The sequence below is a fragment of the Pezoporus flaviventris genome, unplaced genomic scaffold (assembly GCF_033815535.1).
Source record: "Pezoporus flaviventris isolate CSIRO_AGI_PZ_B2104156 unplaced genomic scaffold, CSIRO_AGI_Pfla_v1 ptg000079l, whole genome shotgun sequence".
NCBI lineage: Eukaryota > Metazoa > Chordata > Aves > Psittaciformes > Psittacidae > Pezoporus > Pezoporus flaviventris.
This window is the reverse complement of record NW_026892627.1, coordinates 134,668-156,764: the sequence shown is the minus strand read 5'-3', so window position 1 is coordinate 156,764 and position 22,097 is coordinate 134,668. Positions and strand designations below refer to the sequence as shown.

Below are 22,097 nucleotides of genomic sequence, written 5' to 3'. Positions count from 1 at the left end.
GTGGTGCTCTGGTATCCCCCATGCTAGGGGCTCCTCCCACTTCCCATGGGGGTTTTGGGGTGATCGGGTGCCACCAGCTGCTGTCACCACCTTGGTGCCCGAGGGCTTGCGACAGGCATTAAAAAGGCAGAAATCAGCAAAGCACAGCACAGGTGGTGATTGTAATATTTTAACCGGGACAGAGACCCCACTATCCCTGAGGGCCACTCTAAACCTCCCCTTCACCTGCCTCACCTTGGCCAGGACCTCGGGGAGGGTGGGTGAGGACACGTGGGAGGGTTTGGGCAGGAGGCACCTGTTGGGACACGCCTGGGCAGGACACACAAGAGGTGCCCATTGGGGTGTCTGTGGTGGGAGGCCCATTGGGATGCAGTGACTCTGGGTACTGAGCAGCATCAGGGTGCACAGGACAGAGCATGCAGGGGGTATTGGAATGTGTCCATCTGGGTGCATGAGGTGCAGGGGACACCTGGATGCCTGCCAGAGTGAGCGGAACAGGGACAGTGCAATGGGTGCTCCTGGGGTGTACAGGGCAGGGTGCACTGAGCGATGCCCACTGGGATGCACAGGAGTACAGCAGTTCCCCTCAGGGGAGCAGGGGATGGGATGCACCGGGAAGTGCCCATGGGGATGTGCAACTGGAGATTCAGGGAGCGCATGGGAGGGTTCAGGCACTCGCTGTGTGTGAAGTTGCCTGTGGAAACGCACAACACATGCAACGCATGTGCAAGGGATCCTGCAAGGGATACGCAGGGGTGCAAAGGAAGGGGTGCATGTAGGGATGTGCCTAGGGGATTGCATGGTCACGGGGGTGCAAACAGCAGTCGGGGGATGCAGGCACAGGTTGCACGAGGAGTGCCCATGGGGATACAGAGTCACGGGGGTACAAGGGAAGAGAGTGTCCCACGGTTGAGAGCATCGGGATGCAAGAGACGCGCAGGGATGCACAGGGAAGTACCTACAAGGATGCACAATCGCAGGGCGACACACCCCGGGTGGGCGTGCATGCGGGGACGCGGTGCACCGTGGTAGGGCAGGAGGTGCCTGTTGGGACACACCTGGACATGCCACGGGGATGCACAATCACGGGGCGGGGGGGGACGGGGACACGCAGCACTCGAGGCGGGTTGCAGGGTGCAGGGATGGGGTGCAAGGGGGGAACCCCAGGAGGATGCATAGTCACGGAGGGGGGGAGCGTGCAGCACCCAAGGGGAGGCGTGTGGGTGCACGGGGTGCACGGGGGGATCCCCACCGGGATGCAGCACCCGCGGGGATGCGTGTGGATGCGCGGGTGTTTCTGTGTGGTGTTCCCGCCTTCCCCCCGCAACCCCGCGTAACTCGCCGGCCCTCCGCTTCGCGCCGCGGTGCCGCCAGGCGGCGCCCAAGGGCGGTGGCGCGCAGGGCCCGCGCCGCGCCGCGCCGCGCCGCTCGGAGGCGGAGGAAATGAAGGCGAGTTCCGCCGAGGCGGGAGCCATTACCCGCCGCCGCCGCCGGAGCTGAGCCCCCCGCCGAGCCCGGCCCCGCCGCCGCCGGCTCCCCTCCCCGCTCCCCACCCCCCCTTCCCCCCTTTCGCACGCCCGTCCCGGCACAGGTAGGCGCAGCCGTCCTGCCCCGCGGGGTGCTGAGGGAGGGGGGTGGAAGGCCTGTGGCCAGGGCCGGTGCCTGCCCCCCGGCTCCCCCCACCTCCTCCCCGGAGGGCAGGCCCCGGCCCCTTTGTCCCCGGTGCCCGGCGGAAGCGCGAACAAAAGCCACCCGCCGAAGGGCCCGGCCCTGCCCCGGGGGTGCAGCCGGTACCGGTTGCCCCCCCCCACACTCCGGGCATCCCGCGTCTGATTGGGGAGAGGCCTCTGCTCTGAGGGGAGGGTGATTGCGGTTCTGAGGTATTCAGCCAGGGCCCCGAGGTGGCTGATGGAGGGCTGTCCGTGCGGCCTGGAGATGCTGAGGGTGGTTGAGGAGTTTGCCATGGTGCTGGGGGATGAGGGGAGCAGTGGGGCCAGGACTGCGGTGAGCCATGGTCAGGAGCCTTGTGACATGGTGTCCAGGTGGTCACCATTGCTGGGGGCTTTGCTGTGAGCCCAGTACATGCACTGTGGTCACCACGGCCTTTGCCAGCATCTTGAAGCTCTTGGAGCTTGAGGTGTTCACAATGGCCAAGGTCTTTGCTATAGCCTTGGAGCACTTGATGTGGCCTTGGGCTTTGCTGTGGTCCCACAGTCCTTGTGAGAGCTTGAGTTATTTGCCATGGCCCAGGGTTTCACCATGGCCTTGAAACACTTGCTGTAGTCAAGGTTTTTTTTCCATGGGACAAAGAGCCTCAGTGGAAGCTTGAGGTGTTCACCATGACCAAGGCTTTCTGTAGTATCTTTGCCATGGCCTTGAGGTGCTCACCACGGCCAGCAACTTCACCAAGACTCCAAGGTCCTCACCAGGAGCCTGAGGTTTTCAATGGGGTCTTGAGATTCTCACCATGGCCAAGACCTTTGCCAAGGCCTGCATCGTGGCCAAAGTCTTGATCGTGCCTTTGGGATGCTCACCATGGCAAAGGCTTTTGCCATGGCCCCTAGACCTATCCTGTTGCCAAGGTCTGTGCCATGGTCCCAAAGCCGTAGCTGGAAACCCAAAGTGCTCATCATGGCCAAAGCTTTCACCATTGCCCTGAGGTCTCATGCTGCAGCCCTAGTGCTTCCACCATAGCTATAGCCCTTGCCATGGTGCCGAGGTGCTTGCTGTAGACCTGAGGTGCTGACCATGACCAAGGCTCACTGCAGCCCAGAGGCGATAGCCATGGCCCTGAAGTTGTTGCTGTGGCTCCTGCCGTGGTCCTGGGGTGTTCACCCTGTCCTGAAGACACTCACCATGCAACCAGAGGCGCTCCCCATCGCTGTCAGCATGGCCACATGCCCCTCACTGTGGCCTCGAGGCACTCCCCATCACCCTAAGCCTGGCCACGAGGTGCTCCTCAGCACCCTCTCTGTGGCCCTGAGCCACCTGCCATGGCCCCAAAGCACATGGGGCACCTGTGGCTGAGGTGCTTGCCATGGCCTGTGTCATGACTATGACCCTCTCTGTGGCTCCCATGGTAGCTGGCTGGGGGTCCCTGGGTGCCTCTGGTTGGAGAGGGCTGGGGGCCCTTGCCATCACCCCACGCTGCCACCACCCACCGCTGCCCTTTCCTTTTCTCCCCTCCCAGGTGCTCTCGAGCCGGGGCAAGGGGATGAGGTGCCCCTGTGCCGCGTGGTGTGTCGAAGCGGCTCTTTAGATCCTCCCTGGCCCAAGCCTCCCCTGCCATGGATGCCTCGGGGGCTCTTGCTTCGGCTCCCTCCTCCGCGGCTCCCTCGGGCTCCCGCAGCCCCATGTTCCCCCCAGGAGCTGACAGAGAGGAGTGGGGACCGAGGTTCAATTGTGCCCCTTCCACCTCTGCCGCAGCCTCGCAGGCGATGCCAGCGTCTGGCCGGAAGAGGAAGGCCAACTTCTCCAATGACGAGACTGAGACGCTGGTCTGGAATGTGGTCCGGCATTTCAGCGCCCTGTATGGGTCTGAAGCCCTGCGGGCTCACCCGGTGCGGCGGAAGCAGCTCTGGACCCAAATCCAAAGCCGCGTCAACTTCCTGGGCTATACCGAGCGCTCCATTGACGACCTCAAGCACAAGTGGCGTGACCTGCGGCTGGACGTCAAGAAGAAGATCACCTCCAAGAAGCACCTGCCCATGAACCGTGCTGGTGGGCCACTCCACAAGCCACGTCTCACGCCCCTGGAGAAGATGGTGGCTTCTACCTTCTTGCAGGCCAGCCACGACTCGGAGCCCGAAATCATCTTGGACCCAGGTCAGTCGTGATGGTTCTTTGGGGAGAGGAGAGTTGGAGTAGGAAGAGTCTTGTGCTGTGTCCCTCTGAGTGACATCTGGTCTGGTAATGTCACCAGGGCACAGTCATCTTCAACTCTGGGGTCTGCTGGGTGTTTGCATTCTGTGCTCCCTTCTGTGGAAGGAGTCTTTTGGGGTTTGCCCTCCTATGTGGTTTATATTGTGATCACATCATCTGCAAGGCTGTGGTCCTATCATGTCTGCGTAGCAAACTACCAAGGCTAAAAACTGTGTGTGCTGGAATTCAAAATCCACTGTGGAAATAACCTGGGATCAACGGGAACACCTCAAACTTTGTGGGAGTGGGTCTTTTTTGGCTGTCTTTTTTTATTTCTTTGATGCAGTGCCTGGCCTTGCTGGTCACCATCTAAAGGCAGCTGGTAAAAGATGGGATGGGATTTTATTTCCTGTTTTCCTGTCAGGGTCGGTGTCCCCCATCAGTAGCTGAGGTCAGAGGGAGTGGGAGCATTTGCTTCAGTGCAGAGTCCCTCTGTCCTCCCACAGCATCTTGCACCCAGATGCCATGCATGGCTGGGGGGAGTGGTGGGTCGCTGGGAGGGCTATGCCTTCCTACTGGGGCCATGCCCTTGACCCCTCTGTCACTGGCAGAGCAAGCATCTCAGCCTAGCACAGAACCTTCTTGCTGGTTCTGCTCTTGGGTAATGCCTGTTTAGCTCAAATGCCTGAGAGGTATTTGGGGGGGGGAAATGTTTATCCAAGACCCAACACTGGTCTTGCAGTAGTGCTGAGCTGGGCCCATGGTTACACCCCAGCTGGGCTTTGTTACTGGCCAGGAGGCCAAACCCACCCATGCCCTTTCATTTCCACAGAGGGGACATGTCTGACTTGTGTCCCCAGAGGACACCAGGATTAGCTGTCATAGAATCATAGAATTGGAGTGGTTTGTGTTGGAAGGGACCGTAAAGCTCATCCAGTTCCAGTCCCCTGCCATTGGCAGGGACACCTTCCACTAGACCAGGTTGTTCCAAGCCCTGTCCAACCTGGCTCTGGACACTGCAGAGGTGGGTCAGCCACAGCTTCTTGAAGCAACTTATTCCAGTGTCTCACCACCCTGCTTCTTCCTCTGCTCTTCGATTTCATCTTGGCCCAACAGGTTTCACTGGGGGCAGAGTGGGCAGTGTGGGTCTCATTCCACTCGGTTCAGGCTCAGATTGTGTCTGAACCAGATGCCTGTTTTGCTGCAGAGCAGAAGGGTTCTGGGCTGGAGGCAGAAGTCCTGCAGGACATTAGCGGATGCCAACACCCTCAGAGCTGGGCAAGTTTAGGACAGTCTTGAGAGAGGTGAGAGTGAGCGATAGAGTGGGCCAGCCTCACAGGAGGAGCGTTTGTGCCTCAGTGCGACCGTGTCCCCCATACAGCATCATTCCCGTGCAGATTCCCATGGGACCCTTTCCTGGGGAGCCCCATCCGCCTTTCTGTGGGGGCACTTGAACTGGCAGTGCCATCAGCACAGTGGCTGAGGCTGGATTCTCTCTGTCGCGTAGATCTGTTCTTCCCCGGCGCGACCAAGCAGTCCTTCATGCACCTGCAGCCTGGCATCAGCCATCCCAGCATCTACATTGACACCAACGGGCAGCCCTCATCCCTGCCGGACGTGGAGGGCTCTGCTGTGCCCCGGCTGGCGGTGCAGAGCCCCGACCCCTCCGTCATCTGCGAGTACAGCCGAGGGGAGGGACAGAGCAGTTCGGGTAAGGCTGCAGTGGAGATGGGCTGCTGCGGTGGAGGGAGGGCACTGGGTCTGTCTGGATGGGAGGTAAAAGGCTCTGGTGGTGGTTTGCTGGGTCCTGGTGTGGCAGAGTGCTGCTCGTGGGGCTGGATGCAGCCCTCGGTGTGGCACTGGTGGTGTCGTAGTGGGGTACACTCCGATTGGAGACACTTCCCTATGCCTGCCCAGCCTGTGTGGTTGGTCTGTGAGTCCCAAAGGGCTGTGGATGCATAACGGGGAACCTGAAGCATGGTTTTGTAACCGCCAGTGTTTTTTCAGTGGCAGAAGGTGACAAATCCCAGGGAAGGCAAAGGCAATGGCCATCCTTGTGTCACACAGCGACCTGGGGAACTCAGGGCAGGGGTGAGCAAAGCTGGAGGGTGAGAGCTGTGCAGATGGGGCACATTGGCCTGCTGTGTCCATCAGGGATGTCCATGAGGAGGGTGTCCGTGCGTTAGGGAGGGGCAGGGGGCCAGGACAGCAGCTGGGGCTCACCGTAAGGCTTCTCTTCCAGCCGAGTCGGGACCAGAGCTGCGGACTCCAGACGTGTCAGCCATTTCCCCGTCCCTGCGAAACGAGTCCCTGGTCTCCTACGCCTCCATGTCAGAGGAGGAGGAACGGGAAGGCCGGGAGGTGGAGAGAGTCCACGGCGGGGCCGTGGGGATGCAGTCGGGGCCTGAGGCCCCCATGTCTGCAGAGGAAGACATGAAACTGTCCCGCCAGGCCATGCTGATCCGCAGGTGCAGCTCCCAGGGCTCTGTCACTTCCCTGCCTGAGGACCCTCTCAACCCCGTAGATGCTCACTCAGACTGGGGCCATGAGGGGGTTTCCGACCTCCCCCCCCTGGGCCGCGGGCTCGACTCCTCACACCCTGAGGAGCAGGCGGGGGGCCCGGGACCGGAGATGGGCGCTTTGCCCAGGGTACTGATGGGGCCTACCTGGGAGAAGGCAGCGGCAGAGGAGGAGCCCCCGGCCCGCTCCCCGCTGCACGGCGCCTTGACCGAGGAGTCGCTGCCCTCCTCCGCCTCCCCGCCAGGGGATGCTCCTGCTGCCCCTGGCCCACCCCGTGGCCTGGGGTGCTCCCGCCTGCGGGAGGACCGCCGGGAGAGCTGGAGGACTAACATCCATCACCTGCTGGACCTGGAGGAGCAGTGGGACCAGCTGTACCACCAGGAGCTGGCCATGTGGCAGGAGGAGCGGGCCACCCAGCGAGAGGAGAGGGCCCGCGACCGCGAGCTCCAATTCCGCCTGCTGGGCGTCCTCACGGACATCCGCGACGAGCTGCGCTACCTGCGCCAGGAGAGGGCCAGCGCCCGGCAGAACCAGGCGCCGCCACCCGAGCCCCGTCCGGACCCCAGCCCTCTCCTCGAGCAGCCCAAAGCTGAGCCCAGCTTCCCTGAGCCGCAGGCCGGGAGCACGAGCTGGGGAGAGACCACCGTGCCCAGCAGAAGCCCTTTTGGGAACCGGGGCCGGGGCCGGCGTCGGGGCCGGCCACGCGGCTCTGCCTCCAGACACAGACGGCTCTTCCTCACCAACAGCTAGGGACGGGCGGGGACGCCGTTCCACCAAGGACATGGTTGTGCCTGCGGGGCTCTGGCTGCGCGGCGGGTGCCCAGCCACGGACAGTGGGGCGTGCGCGTGGGGAGCGGTGTGCGAGGGACCTGCCTGGCTCACAGGAGGCGTGCAGGGCGCCTGGGTCCTCCCTGTGAGCATGGGGAAGGCACAAGGGGGCACAGGCGGCCGGTGCCCGGGGAGGGAAGTGTGGATACACGCGTGCGTGGTAAACGGGTGTGTGTGTGCCCGGCCTGTGCCTGCGACCATGGCTCTGCCTGCGTGAGCGGCCCAGAGCAGGGCCGCTGAGCACGGGGCATGTGTGAGCGAGCAGGGAGACACGCACAGGGGTCAGCGGGGCCACGCGTGTGACAGCGCTAGTCGAGTAGGATTACTACCTTCGGGGGGTGGGGAGTTAGGAACACTTAGTCGCTGATGTGCGAACATTTTATGCAAATCATTTAATGACCTAATTTGCATATAACCATAAACTTCTGTTAAAAAAAAAAAGCCCCAAAAAAACAGAAAAGCTGTCTCTGTGTGAGCTCAGGGCAGGGGTGGTGTGGTGAGGAGGGGCCTGGTGAGCAGGACCTGCTGCCCCCCTCCACAAGCCTTTGTGCTCCCATCTCAGCCCAGGAGCTGCGGTGGGTGCTGAGCTGCAGTGAGGGACACCTGAGGATTAATCCTGCCTTTGTGAAGGTAGCCCTTCGCAGGGGTGAGGGGCCACATGCTCCCCCTGTCCTCCACCCCAGCCCATCCTGATCCCTGTGGGAGCAGCTGCTGCTGCCAATGGGGGCACCCCTACCTGCCCTCCCCACAGCACCCAATGTGGTTCCTGTCCCATCCCGGCTCCCTGTGTAGCTTCCAGAGCCTCCTCCATTACCCCGGTTGTTGCTCCCTTGTGCTGGTGCTGCTCGGCTGCTGTGTCATGCTGCTAATGCACTGCCTGCCTGAGGTTTCTCCCTGCTCCAGTCCCTGGTGCTGCCGGCACTCTGCTGCCTCGGCTGCCCTGGCTGGTGAGCTGGGCACAGTGCGTTGCAGTGATACGGAATAGTTTGCTCCATCACCCTAACGTGCACAGCCAGTACTGGGACATACAGTGGGGCAAGCAATTCTGGGCTCAGTGGCACCTTCAGGGGAAGCCAGCACCCCAGATGAGGGCTGAGAACAGGACCTGTGCTACCTGGGCTTGGACATGGCAACCTCCGCTGCCTGCGTGGCTCTGGGGTGGGGTGACAGCATGTATGGCTCAGGGGCAGCATGCAAGGTCCCCTGCTATGTGCAGGGTATGAAGCAGTGCACAGGGTCCCTAGGGAATGTGCAAGGTTGCAGGGAGTGTGCATGGTCTCCAGGGAGTTTGCAGGGTCCCTGGCATCATGCATGGCCCCTTTGGCATGTGTCCCCAGGGGGCGAGCAGTGTCCCCTAAGAGCGTGTAGAGTCCCCCAGGAGCTCCAGCCCCTCACACCCTCTCTCCTGCTCTGGCTGCAGCCCATATCAGAGTGTCAGCACAGCTGAAAGGCCACCCTGGGCTAATGCTCCCACCCATCTACAGTATGTGGGGACCCACAGCCACATCCCTGCTTGGTGGCAGCTCCTTTGCCACCCAAGTAGGACAGAGCAGGGGGTGCAGCCACACAGGGAGGGTGGCACTGTGGGTACTGACCAAAGCCATAGCACTTGCTGGGTCACCAGGCTCTGGCTGGGACTCCCCAGGGTGACCCAAATCATGGACAGGGGGGACCTGGGAGCAGTTTACTGATGGTGGGCAGGACCCCAGGGCTGGGATTCAGCTGGTTAAAATGAAGGCAGAGGTGCTGCCTGTGCTGCAGCTGGCATGAATGAGCAGGACATTGCTACCTGGTTGTTTTACTAATTAATGAAATGATTTGCAGCAGGGTGTGGAGGCACAGGGAGGAGATGCTGGGTCGTGGGCCACAGGCCCATAGATTTCACAGAAAGGCAGGAAAAACGAGAGATGTTGGGAACTGGACATGCTGAGAAGGGTCTGATGAGGCAGGGGTGTGGAGCAAGGGTTTGGGGCTGCAGCCACTGGGGAGACCCAGGACCCATGGCCCCAGAGCGCACGGCTGCATCCAGCAGCCTTTGCACAGCCATGGCTGGTGTGTGCAGACACACACAGAGGCACCCTGCAGCACAGTTGCCTGTCCTTCCCTCTCCCTGCAGGTTCACCCGTGGGTGCAGGCACTTCCCGCTCTGCCAGCACCAGGCCACAGTGGCTGGAGACACAGGAGCATCAGGAAGCCACCATGCCCCTTGGCTCTGTGGTGCTGCCATTCCCACTGCCCTATGCCCCGTGCTGAGCCATGATTTCCTCCCATTCCTTATCACCGAGCTTGCAGGCACTGCCACTGCCTGCCCAGGATGCAGGACCACGGGGATGTGGCAGGAGCGTGGCCACAAGGCCTGAGGGACATGGGGAACCCCGTGGGGCCGGGGGCCAAGGTGCTGCAGCCCAGCATGACTTTATTCCATAGCGCATTGTCCATACAAAACTACACCCCAAGCACTGTACAGAGCAGGATGGCACGGGGCGGGGGGCAGTAAAAATAAGCAGCAGGGGCCGAGGGAGCAGAGCAGCAGGCGGGGGGCTGGCAGTGGGGGGGCACAGCAGGGGGCTGCTCCCCATCCTGTGCAGCAGGATTGTCCAGTGCGGGGAGCAGTGGGGGCCAAAGAGCGTCCGTCCATAGCAGGGGCTGGCCCCGGGGATCCCCATGTGCCCCCGCTCCGGCCGGGCACCTCTATTTGGTAGGAAGCTGCGTGGCCAGCGCCTGCCCCATCCCGGGGGGTGTCAGTCCGTGGCAGAGCAGCCCCTAGTCCCCAGGGGGCATGATGCCAGAGGGTGGCAGCGGGGGGGCCCCCGCCTCGGCCCCATGGACCCGCTGGTGATCCTTGAGGGATTCCTTGTAGCGGAAGCTGCGTCCGCAGGCCGGGCACTGGTAGGGCCGTTCTCCGGTGTGGATGCGCTGGTGCTTGAGCAGGTTCTGCTTGCGGATGAAGCTCTTGCCGCAGGCGGCACAGGCAAAGGGCCGCTCGCCCGTGTGCAGGCGCTGGTGGTTCTGCAGGTGCTCCTTGCGGCTGTAGCACTTGCCACACTCGGTGCACTTGTAGGGCCGCTCGCCGCGGTGGATCATCTGGTGCCGCACCAGCCCTGAGTGGCAGTTGAAGCTCTTGCCACACTCAGCGCAGGGGTAGGGGCGCTCGGCCGCATGGCTCCGCTGGTGGATCCGCAGGCTCTTCTTCCCGCTGAAGCTCTTCCCACACTCGGTGCAGCCGTGCGGCCGCTCCTCGGCAGGTCCCGGTGTCGCAGTGGGACCCGCTGCCTCGGCTCCCGGCCCCGGCTCTGAGCCCGGAGCTTTGCCCAGTCTGTGCTGTGCTGGCAGAGCCACTGCTGGAGCTGGTGTCACCGTTGCCTGTCCCTCAGGGTTCCCAAAGCCCGTGCTGGGGAAGAGCAGTTCCCCAGAGCTGCCCGGCAAACCCACGTCATCGGGGGGCTCGGCGTGGGGGCACCGCTCCTCTGTCTTCACCAGCAGCCCATCACCAGCTGCAGGGGGGAACACCCTAGTCAGTGGCTGCTGGGGACACCAGGGACGTTCCCAGCCCCATCCCAGCCCCATGGAGTTGGACTCAGCATCACTCACCAGGACCAGGGCCTGTCAGCATCTCCCTCTCTGGCAGCTCCCAGGGCTCGCGGACGCAAGGCTCTTCCTCCTGCTTGATCCATGACAAGAAGTCATGGGCAGTGATCAGGGCGTCTGCACCTGCAGGGAAGTACAGGGACAGGGACTCAGACACATCCTGCACCGGGCAGGCTGAGAGAGGCAGCGGCTCCAAAAAGCACTGGCTGCTGCTGGCGCTGGACAGCTGGTAGGTGTGTGGCACAGCCCCGGCCTCACCTGCACAGGGGTCTGCCGGCATGGCCCGCTCCTCTGTGAACTGCTGCTCCCCAACGAAGGCCACCTCCTGTTTGATCCGGGACAGGATGTCGGAGGTGGAGATCAGCGACTCTGCTCACAAGGAGAGACTTGGCCAGTGCCAAGATGCAGCCACCCAGCGTGACCCATGACCAATACACCATGGATGTGGGATCCTGGTCTCTGGCCAAGTCGGATATCCCTATCCCACAGCAGTTATTTGGCACCAAGTACCCCTGGGGGATTTGTGGGGATGGGTGACCTCAGGACAGCCCATAGGGATGGGTGATGATGGCACAGCAAATGGGGATGGGCGACTGTGGGACAGCCCTTGGGGATGGGTGACTACAGCACAGCCAACAAGGACAGGTGACTGCGATGCAGCCCATGGGCTCTGACATGATGTGGTGGCAGTGGGGAACACATGGATCTCCCAGTGATGGATGCCCAAGACCCCCGGCACATCAGTCACAGGGGATTTTCCAGTTACTCTTGGTGGCCCCCGGTCACACAGCAGGGAGCAGAGTCTGGCCACAGCTTGGAAACTGGGCCTGAAGGGCTGGGACCACCGGGAAAAGGGGAAGGACGCAAGCAGTGGGAAGAGGGAAACATAAGCTGGGAGGCAGCAAGGCCAGGGGCTGGTGTCTCACCCGCGCAGGCATCTGTTGGCAGCTCCCTCTGCTCCAGGTCCCTCTGCTCAGGGACGCAAGGTCCCTCTGGGCGCTCGCTGCGGGGCTGTGCCTCACTTCTGGAGAGGGCACCATCTGCACAAAGGGAGAGCACGGATGGCAGCAGCAGAGGGGCTGCACCCAACCCACCCTCCCCATGCCGACGGGCAGAGAACCTGCCCGCATTCAGCAGGACCTCCATGCTGGAGGCCTGGGTAGCACTGATTCTGGGGGAAGAAAACCCACTGCAGCACCCTCGGGACAGGCAGCACAGGCTGCCCCACGTGGCGGCCCCGGCATAGCACAGCACATCATCCCATCCTCGTGCACCCGCATCCGGAACCTTTTGTGTTGATGCAGCTGGGAAAGGGGTGAGAAGGGATATTTACCCAGGGAGATCAAAGACTCATAGTTCTCCTTCACCAGGTTATTGTACAGCTCTTTCTGCCACTCCTCCAAATTCTTCCACTCCTCCGCGGAGAAGTAGACAGCAATGTCAACAAACGTCACCGGCACCTGCAGGGATAAGCCCCCGGCAGCTCAGCAGCACCCACTCCCCTGGGGCTCTGAGTGTACCCATCCCACAACCCCCCCAAGAGCCATTACCTTGGGGACCTCGCCCCGGGGGCCAGGGGGCAGCCGCAGCACCCAGAAGTTCCTATTCTTGAGGAGGTTCTCCACGTTCTCCAGGCGCCGCTGGAGCAGCCCGTACTCCTGGATGAGGGTGCCCAGCACAGCCCACTTGCTCTCCAGCTGGTTCCCAAACTCCATGGCTGTCTTCTCGCAGTCCAGGAGCTTCTTCTCGGCTGTGCCGGACCGACCCTCCAGGCTGAGCAGGCGGGTGGCGAGGAGGTCGATCTTCCTCTCCATCGCCTGCACCGTGGCCACCACGGTCCAGAGGGAGGCCTCGGCAGAGTGGAGCTGCGCCTCTCGTACGTGTGCCCGCTCCGGCAGCAGCGGTGGCTGCAGGGGCATCAGGTGGGGGGCCTCCACATTCCATTCCTGCACCTGGGATGTGGGGAGGGCGCAGGTGGGAGGGGGCCCATGGTCACCCCCTCACCAGGTTGTGCCTGATTTCGGGCTGATTTGGGCCACCCACTGCCCAAAGCCGGCAGCACTATCCTCACCCTGCCCTCCTTGGCTGCTGGAAGGGTCCGCCCCCATCTCCCCCAGCCCCGGCCACCCTAGGCACCTCCCTGCAGGCACCGCTGTGTATCCCAAATCAGCTATTTGACTGAGCAGGATTTGACCCCTTAGAGTGGTTGGTTGGTGCTGCCCAGGCAAGGAAGGAGCTGCTGAGACCCAGTCTATGCACCAGAAGGCGACAGGGCAGATGGATGGAGCAGCACTGGGATGGTGAGGGGCAGACAAGGCTGGGCTCTGCTCGACCAGTAGGTGAGGGAGAGATTGCAGAGTGACCACGGGGTCAGCACCGGTAACTGTCCCCGTGGGACACTGGCCAGCACCATCACCATCCTATGAGGGCAGAGGCTCCCACCCCAGCAACCCCCAGCCCCCACCCCTTGCTGACTCCCATCAGGCAGAATCCCCTCGGGATGGGGCCGGGGGCTCGGGGCAGCCTGGACCGCGGATGCCCGGGGACATCCTGGGGACACACGGGGACATCCCGGGTCAGGGGTGCTGAGGGCATCCCGGGGCTGGAGCCTGTGTGAAGTATCCCCGGGGCATCGGGGCATCCCGCGGGCACGGGGACATCCCGGGTCGGAGACGCCCAGCCACATCCTGGGGCCGGTCCCGGGGACATCGCGGGGGCACCGGAGCATCCCGGGACAGGTCTCCGCGAGCGGCCCGGGGCTGGAGAGCGAACGGGGTGGCCGGGGCTTCGCGGGCCGGGAGTGCCGGGGGGTCCCGGCCGGTCAGGCCCGTGGCGGCGGCGGGGAGCGGCGCGGGGGGAGAGCGGCTCCGCCTTCGGTGCCGGTGCCGATGCCCCGGTCCGGTCCGGGCCGCGCTTACCTGGGCGGGCGCCCACTCGGCCATGGCCCCGCGGTGCTGGGCCGGGCCCCGGCGGCTGGGCCCGGGCCGCGGCGGGGAGAGCGCGGAGCGGAGCGGGGCCGCACTGCCGCCCGCCTCCGCGCCGGGGCCGGTAGCGGGGCCGGGACTGGAGCCGCTGTCGGTGCCTGCGCGCTGCGGGCCGGGCCCCGCCGCCCCGCCGAGGAGCCAGGGGCAGCCGGGGAATTGCATCCGCCTCCGCCGGGCTTCGCGGCAGCGGGCGGGGGAGCGGCGCCGAGCGCGGAGCACTGCCGCCTACCGGCACCGACACCCGGCAGCCCCGACACCGCTACTGCTACCGGCGCTACGGGCACCCTGGCACCGGCACCAGCACTGCCACAGGCACCGAAGGCAGCGCTGGCACCGAAGGCAGCGTCGGCACTAGCACGGGCATGCGTCGGCACCATTACTGCCACTGGCACCAGCACCAGCATCAGTATTGACACTAGCACGGATTCAGCATTGGCACCTGTGGAAGCATCAGCGTTGGGATCGGCAGTGGCATGGGCATCTGCATCGGCGTTAGCACGGGCACAGCATTCATTGGCACCACTGCAGCCACCGCCCCACCACTGGCAATACCACTGGCATTAGTATCAGCGCTAGCATGGGGAAGGCATTGGCACCAGTGCTGGCACAGGCATCAGTGTTGGCAGCAGCATCGGCATGAGCACCAGCACTGACACCAAGCCCCAGCACCAGTATCAGCATCAGCACCAGTTTCAGCACTGTTACCAGCATTGGCAACAAGCCTTGGCACTGGCATTGGTGCCAAATGTTGGTGCTGCTGCTGGCATCAACACCAGCACCAAGCCCCAGCCCAGGTACTGGCACCAAGCCTCTGCCCTGACACCAGCACCAGCTGCAGCTCTGGTATCAGCACCAGCACGGTGGCCTGGTGGGTGTCCTGAGTCCAAAATCCCCGGGCTACCCTCCTCTGGATGCAGCTGGGCACAGCATCCCTGCCAGCACCCCAGGGTGACAGCCTGCAGGTGGCAGGTTGGGCAAGGTGGTGTCCCTCTAACCCCTGGGGACACTGTGCTGCTGGGACCCCCCTTCTCCATCCAGCAAACACCCAGTGACACACGGAGGGCTGCAGGATGAGGGCCTGGTGTGAGCAGAGGAACACAGCCAACGCAGGCAGGACCCCTGCCCTGGCCAGAGATGGATGTGGGACCCATGTGTGGGGATGTTCTGGTTTTGGGGACCCCCCCCAGCTCACCCCAACCTTGGGACTTTTCAGACTAAGTTCCAGGGGCTGGTGTCAGTGTCAGATCAGGGAAAAGCGTTAGGGTCCTGCTTTCATGGAAACCTCCCAGGGAAAGCTCATGTTTCAGGGGCATAGGGGCTGGCACAGAGGGGGCTCCCCTCCACAGGACACGGAGAGGCTCATCCCGGCCTCTGAGCAGAGAGGGCGGTGGGCCGAGAAGGGTTAACGGGCTGAGCAGGCATCACAGGAGCCCGAGCAGCCATTTCACTTGAAGATGGGATGGCTCCTGCGTCTCTTCCAGTGCTGCGTCTCCTCCAGCTCAGGCACCTGAGGGTCCCTAAAACCCCTGTGCCTCTTTCCCATGGCCCAACACCATCCTGGCTTCCAGGGCTGAGCCACAGCCGCTGGCACCCGCCAGAGCCTGAAGCAGGAGAAGCACTGGGGGTGGCAAGCGTGTCTCCTGGGACTGAGGGTACAAGCTGGTGGTGCCCCACAGGGCCTGGGGAGCTCCCAGCGCTGGTTGAGGTGGGATGGGGACCCCAAAGGGAATGCCTAAAAGCAGCATTCAGGGAGCTCAGTCTCTTGGTGCAATTAAAAGTAAGAGTGGGAAACAATGGTCTTTGGTGAAACAGAACACCAAAGAGCACATAGAGGTGCTGCTGTCCTGAACTGCCCTCTCCACCCTGGTCCCAAAGATTCCAGGATTTGGCTGTACCCCCTCACCAGGACTTTAGCACACAGCACCCCTGGCACCAGGAGGGCTGCAGGGGACAGTGTTTGGTGATGGGGACCAGCAGACAGGCACAGCACAGTCATGGAAGCCTTGTTCCTTTGGGAAACCACCAAATCAAGGCAGTTCACTGTTTTTTTTCACACCACACCTGGCAACCAGTAGATCTCGATGGGAAGGAGCCAGCTCCTGACAACAGTCACTGCTGTCCCTACTGTGGAGGGATGGGGACCAGCTGCTCTCCCACCTTCCCTCTGGATCTGGGTAGCAGGTTCTTGCTTGTGGGGAGCAGGTGCATCCCAGGGACAGCTCTCCTGCTTGGGAACGTAAAGTCAGGGCTCCATGTTCATTGGTACCAGCTTTAGATGCCATCAAGTCAGAGGGAATCCTAGAATGGTTTGGGTTGGAAGAGACCTTAAAGCTCATCTCATTCCAATCCCCCTTCCACTAGACCAAGTTGCTCCAAGACCCGTCCAACCTGGCCTTGAACGCTGTCAAGGCAGTGGGGCAGCCACAGCTTCTCTGGGCAACCTGTGCCAGGGCCTCAGCACCCTCACAGGGATGATTTTTTCCCTAATGAATATTTCCTATAATTTTTTCTTTTTTCCTTCTGGGAATTTATCCAGCCAATTCTGAACCAGTGTAAAATCCCTGCACCTGCAGCATCTTCCTCCACGGGTGGCTCCAGCATAAGGAACCGCCACATTAGGGATCCCTGCCCTCCCTTCACTTGGAACCTGCTGCTCACCAGATTTGCTCCGTGTCTCCCAGGCACCTGCTACACACTCGGTTCCAGTTCTGCTCCAAACTGGGGCAGTGGGAAGCACCTGGGGTATGGAATGTGTGGGCAGGGCCTGGATCTGCTCAGGATGGGATGTAACGGGGTAGAGTGGAAACTACACACAATAAACACGATAAAACCAAACCTCCCCAACGGCAGGTGGAGCTTTCTGGGAAAGGGCTCTTTTTTTGGTTGCTTTGACTAAAAATCCAGACAAAGAAGGGAAGATGATCCCTTTGCAAAAAGTACTTGTACCAGGCCTCTCTTTCTGTAGTTTTGTCTTTATTTGTGTGATGGCAGCACCCACAGCCCATGAGGCACCAAGTGAACACACAGGATGAGACCCTTTATCTGCATCCGGTGGAGAGAGGGAGAAGCTCAGAGAAACTTTGAGGAGAAATCATCTTTTATCGGCATTAATCACAAAATGCCAGACCTCTCAGTCTGCAAACTGGAGAAGGGAATGGGAGAGGATGCTTCAGAGGGCAATTCATCCTAGTTAAACCAGGAAGGGCAGAAAAGCCTCACGTGCGACTTCCGGACCTTGTTTGTACCATTTAGGGCTCTTCAGACTCAAACTGTTCTATTCTCAGGTGTGTTCCTGTCACTGCTACTCCTGACGAGGTGCTACACAGCAGGGTGAGCTTTACACATTCCTTAATGTGTGTTTTATTGTTAATTTGCACATTAAACATCACCTAAGGCTTTTTAAAAATAAATGGTGTTGGCAACTCTCTTTAAGGAAATCCTCTCTTGCCAAGGATCTGGCATTTTTTTCCCCTCTGCACAAATGGAAGAGTCTACACAGTTTCTTGTACTTCCCTATGCATGAAGGCTATTTCTCAAGGCAAGGACACAGAGTCTCAGCTTAGGCGTCTTACTAAATAACAAAGACTACAAAAAACCTCTTCCTTCCATAAGGGAATTCAGACAGTTTCCCAATAAGGAATTCAGAGAATCTCATGATTTCCAGAAGTGTTTCTGGGAAAAGACTCAGGTAAGGAAGGTCAAGTTTCTGCAGCCCTTCAAACCTCAACTTCCCAAGGACCTCAGCAGACACTGCACTGAAGGACTACCCAATTGCTACCACTTCTTGAAAACATGCTGCCTTGCTTTAGTGGTATTTTTCCATGAGGACTGGAAACGCAGTGTTTAAATACAGCTTCAGAAAGAATGGGTTTTGAAGTTCATAGCAACATCTTGTGAAGGGAACAATGACTCTTCCACATAAACTATTTGTTTAATCATTCTGAGCTATACAAAGGCTCATGAAGGGCAAAATTCCCACCAGCAGCAGTGGAATGGAAAAGAGGGTTCTATATGAGAAACAAACCCAAAAGGACTTATCTTTTTTTTTAAGCTGGGTATCTGCATGGAATAGGCTTCCAGGGAAGTGGTGGAATCGCCATCCCTGGCCGCCACACCAGAGCCCTTCTACTTAAGGTGAGAGAAAACTGGTGCTACTGTTTCCAAATCATAGACAACGCATCTCTTCCCAGTTCTGCTGCTGCTCCTTTCTTGGTACACAGGTCGTGTTAGGATGGTTTGACTCTGGATTTCCCCAGCACAACTGAATGTTTACCAGTTAAATGAGCATCAAACATGCTTTACACAAGCACAACTCCTGTAGCTGTTCCCCGTTGTCATGTCCACGGCTAACACAAGGAGCCAACCTCTCAATGCTTCTCACAGGGGAGACACCTTGCTTTACTGCTGAATCTTTTTGACATTTTTTGCTTCATTTTGTGGTTTAAGATTTGCTCTGTACTTTGTGCAAGTAAAACTCTACACACTGCCATCATGTTGGCTAGTACACTGCCTTCGTGGCTTTCCACCTCCATTTAATCCCAATTTCCACTTAAACCTCTAAACAAGGTGATTATTTCTTTTCAGTGAGCTCTTAGGAAGATATTCAGCATGAGGGTGATGAGGCCCTGGCACAGGTTGCCCAGAGAGGCTGTGGCTGCCCCATCCCTGGCAGTGTTCAAGGCCAGGCTGGACGGGGCTATAAGTGGAAGGTGTCCCTGACCAAGGCAAGGTGTTAGAACCGGATGATCTTTAAGGTTCCTTCCCACCCAAACCAGGCTGTGATTCTGTGAAGAATAAAAGAAAAGCTGTCCCAAGGGCAGTTAAGAGAAAGAAATAATAAGAAGGCAACAATAAAGGGTTTTCTGGAGATTTCTCCTGTAATGGAGTAGTCAGGGATCCCTTGGGGCCAAGTGTATTCCCTCAATCCCCTTCAGAACATATTGAACCCCACCACAGAACCAGCTGTTTGTTGCTCTACTGCTCCTCAAGGGAAGCATTGACTTTGCTCCTGGACTCAAAGTGGCTGCTAAGACACTTTTTCATTCTTTGCCCTCAACTGGAATAAGTGAAAATGTGGAGTATCAGCAGCCTGGGGGCAGGAGACACATAGTCTTTAAACAAACACCATCTGTCAATCTTTGCCTTGGAGCTGAAGCCACCACTTCCTTTGGTTTACAACATAACATTACCTACACTTTGCACACACGTTAAGAATACACCCGTGGTCTGTTCCAGAACCTCAGTGATCGAACTGACACCTCTCCCCTTGTAAATAGATGTTTGAAGCAACTGATTCTGGTCATTATTTCCATGTGACAGCACTTTAACTGCTGCTCTCCTGCAACTCCAGCTGCTGAGCTTTTTTCCTTTGGTTGCTATTTTTACATCAACCATGACCACTCATCTTAACCTCAGCTCTCAGGGGCTCCACTTCCTGCTCACAGCTCTGCAATCCCGTTCTGACCATGACATTTTCCTCAGTCTTCTCGTACCTGAAGAACTTCCAGCATTTTTTTGCATTAATATGGACATTCTCTAGCACGTGGTGGTGGGTGCACCAGATATATTTAGTAATGCTTTTGGTACAGTCCAGACTGCTCTACATCCTCCTTTCAGATATGAATCATCTAGCTGCTAATTAAAAACAGCTCCTAATCAATGAATGCCAGGCTGGCACCAACCAGCCACCTTTCATGCTTGAACTTGATGCAGTTTAGGAAAACTGTTTTATCCTAAAACTTCCCCTATAATCGCTGTAAAACTATAAAACACCATCCCAACAGGCTGAGAGAGCTGGGCTTGTTCAGCCTGGGGAAAAGAGAAGGCTCCAGGGAAACCTTAGAGCAGCTTCCAGCACCTAAAGGGGCCCACAAGAAAGCTGGAGAGGGGCTTTTGACAAGGGGAGGTGGGGACAGGACATGGGGGAATGGCTTTAAACTGACAGAGGGGAGACTGCGATGAGATGTGAGGAAGAAGTTCTTCCCTGTGAGGGTGGTGAGGCCCTGGCACAGGTTGCCCAGAGAAGCTGTGGCTGCCCCATCCCTGGCAGTGTTCAAGGCCAGGCTGGACGGGGCTTGGAGCAACGTGGTCTGGTGGAAGGTGTCCCTGCTTGTGGCACGGGTTGGAACTGGATGATCTTAAAGTTCTTTCCAACCCAAACCATTCTGTGATTGCAAGTGATTAGTGAGTCTGGGTTTTCCCACAAAACTTTTTTCACATTCCATACACTTTCATATCCTCTCTCCTATGTGAGTTCTCTGGTGTCACATCAGGTCTATGTGGCGACCAAAGCTTTTACTGAAGTTTGTGCACATGTACGAGGACACTCAAGCCCTTTTGGTGTGAATTTGCTTATGTTTTTGAGCCCAATTTTCAATTTACGAGTCTTAATGACATTCCATGCACAGAAACAGGTGTTCTCCTGCATGGGTTTGCCGATAACAAAGGATCTCCTTGAATTCACTGGGATCTCCTTCCTCAAGAGAGCTGTCACCTCGTCAGTTTCCTGTTGGATTTGCCTGACTGATGCTGAATTCTGATGACTCTCAGATGTTACCCCCTTGAATGAAATTGGGCAGCTGAGGTCTTGGGATCCTCCTGGGAATGGCACACACAGTTCTGTACTTCCCACACTCTGCATGACGCTGCAACTTGGATCTGATCACAGCGAAGCCTGGAACAAGAAGATTCCAAATGTTCCCTTTACCCTATGTGTTATAACATAAATCTCCAAAGAACAACTCCTGCTTCTCCATGGCTATGTCCATACAAAGAAGACAAGTTTGGGATAAAAAAGCAGGCATGAGCCACAATCCCTCTTCCTCTAATCCTACCAGCCTGTACGATTTCAATGCGTTTTCTGTTTAATTTCTGATGGGTCTCACCCACACCTGCACTAAAACCTGCAGGAATTTCCCTTTCCCCCAAATCTCATTGATCCTTGATGTGCGGCACCTTGTGTGCCTGGATGCTGCTTTTGGAAGGAGGATGGTCTGTACAAGAAAGCACAGAAAACATAGAATAGACGCCATGACTAGAATCATAGAATCGTAGAATGGGTTGGGTTAGAAGGGACATTAAAGCTCATCCAGTTCCAACCCCCAAATGATGGTGATTATTCTCCTCTGCTTTTTTCCCTATTATTACAAAGATATTTGACTACAAAGATGTAGTCAAAGGGTATATTGTGCAACAAGCAGCCCTGAAGACAGCTTGCTGTCACCCTGTTCCCTTCAAGTCTCTGTGCCCTGTACTTAAGCCCTTGCTTTGTAACATGAGCCATTTTTATTCATTTACATGAGAAATACTGCCTTTTCCTTTCTCAAAGAACAACATTTTCCTTCTTGTTCCTAGAACTGTACCAAAAGACTCCATTATGCTGTTTTCCAGCACACACCTGCATAACCCACTGTCTAACAGCACATCTCTTATACTGGGGAAAGGTCCAATAAAAGGGCATGTGCAGCCGCTCTGGCATCTAAGAGGGTGGCTGGGAAGCAAGTGAGAAGCATTCGTCTTCCATTTTAGAATCGTAGAACCATAGAACAGTTAGGGTTGGAAAGGACCTTAAGATCATCAAGTTCCAACCCCTCTGCCATGGGCAGGGACACCTCACACTAAACCATCTCACCCAAGGCTCTGTCCAACCTGGCCTTGAACACTGCCAGGGATGGAGCATTCACAACTTCCTTGGGCAACCCATTCCAGTGCCTCACCACCCTCACAGTAAAGAACTTCCTCCTTATATCCAATCTAAACTTCCCCTGCTTAAGTTTGAACCCATTGCCCCTTGTCCTGTCACTACAGTCTCTAATGAAGAGTCCCTCCCCAGCATCCCTATAGGCCCCCTTCAGATACTGGAAGGCTGCTATGAGGTCTCCACGCAGCCTTCTCTTCTCCAGGCTGAACAGCCCCAACTTTCTCAGCCTGTCTCCATACAGGAGGTGCTCCAGTCCCCTGATCATCCTCGTGGCCCTTCTCTGGACTTGTTCCAACAGTTCCATGTCCTTTTTATGTTGAGGACACCAGAACTGCACACAATACTCCAGGTGAGCTCTCACAAGAGCAGAGTAGAGGGGCAGGATCACCTCCTTCGACCTGCTGGTCACACTCCTTTTGATGCAGCCCAGGATACAGTTGGCTTTCTGGGCCGCAAGCGCACTCTGAAGCCAGCTCATGTTCATTTTCTCACTGACCAGCACCCCCAAGTCCTTCTCCACAGGGCTGCTCTGAATCTCTTCTCTGCCCAACCTGCAGCTGTGCCTGGGATTGCTCTGACCCAGGTGTAGGACCTTGTACTTGGCATGGTTAAACTTC

At 58.4% G+C, this 22,097-nt stretch overlaps 2 protein-coding genes across 3 annotated transcripts in view; one reads left to right on the top strand and one right to left on the bottom strand.

The window, feature by feature from the left end:
- The window catches only part of LOC133280013 (uncharacterized), a 38,289-nt gene extending 24,327 nt beyond the window's left edge, over positions 1 to 13,962 (bottom strand). The window contains exons 1-12 of the mRNA XM_061474297.1: positions 13,716 to 13,962; positions 12,348 to 12,749; positions 12,131 to 12,257; positions 11,724 to 11,837; positions 11,056 to 11,166; positions 10,801 to 10,920; positions 9,978 to 10,703; positions 6,528 to 7,292; positions 3,558 to 3,841; positions 3,162 to 3,499; positions 1,684 to 1,968; positions 235 to 295 (exon numbers count right to left, since the gene is read on the bottom strand). Of these exons, the coding sequence (XP_061330281.1) occupies positions 235 to 295; positions 1,684 to 1,968; positions 3,162 to 3,499; positions 3,558 to 3,841; positions 6,528 to 7,292; positions 9,978 to 10,703; positions 10,801 to 10,920; positions 11,056 to 11,166; positions 11,724 to 11,837; positions 12,131 to 12,257; positions 12,348 to 12,749; positions 13,716 to 13,943 (3,561 nt within the window). The 5' untranslated portion in view covers positions 13,944 to 13,962. The remainder of the gene's footprint in view (positions 1 to 234; positions 296 to 1,683; positions 1,969 to 3,161; positions 3,500 to 3,557; positions 3,842 to 6,527; positions 7,293 to 9,977; positions 10,704 to 10,800; positions 10,921 to 11,055; positions 11,167 to 11,723; positions 11,838 to 12,130; positions 12,258 to 12,347; positions 12,750 to 13,715) is intronic.
- Positions 1,400 to 7,671, top strand: LOC133280083 (uncharacterized). 2 transcript variants are annotated; one of them, XM_061474460.1, is made up of 4 exons: positions 1,400 to 1,591; positions 3,191 to 3,825; positions 5,369 to 5,572; positions 6,104 to 7,671. In XM_061474460.1, the coding sequence occupies exons 2-4, from the start codon at positions 3,288 to 3,290 to the stop codon at positions 7,129 to 7,131; spliced, it is 1,770 nt and encodes a 589-aa protein (XP_061330444.1). In that variant the 5' UTR covers positions 1,400 to 1,591; positions 3,191 to 3,287; the 3' UTR covers positions 7,132 to 7,671. The 2 variants fall into 2 exon arrangements, with proteins under 2 accessions (XP_061330444.1, XP_061330445.1); XM_061474461.1 differs by having other exon boundaries at positions 3,427 to 3,825; positions 6,104 to 7,670.
- Positions 13,963 to 22,097: the final 8,135 nt, after the last annotated feature.

Bases quoted from the DNA above. Each gene is read 5' to 3' on its own strand.
- LOC133280083 (XM_061474460.1), top strand. From the start codon at position 3,288: ATGGATGCCTCGGGGGCTCTTGCTTCGGCTCCCTCCTCCGCGGCTCCC. The intron at 3,826-5,368 runs GTCAGTCGTGAT...TCTGTCGCGTAG, and splicing joins CGAAATCATCTTGGACCCAG to ATCTGTTCTTCCCCGGCGCG. The intron at 5,573-6,103 runs GTAAGGCTGCAG...CTTCTCTTCCAG, and splicing joins GGAGGGACAGAGCAGTTCGG to CCGAGTCGGGACCAGAGCTG.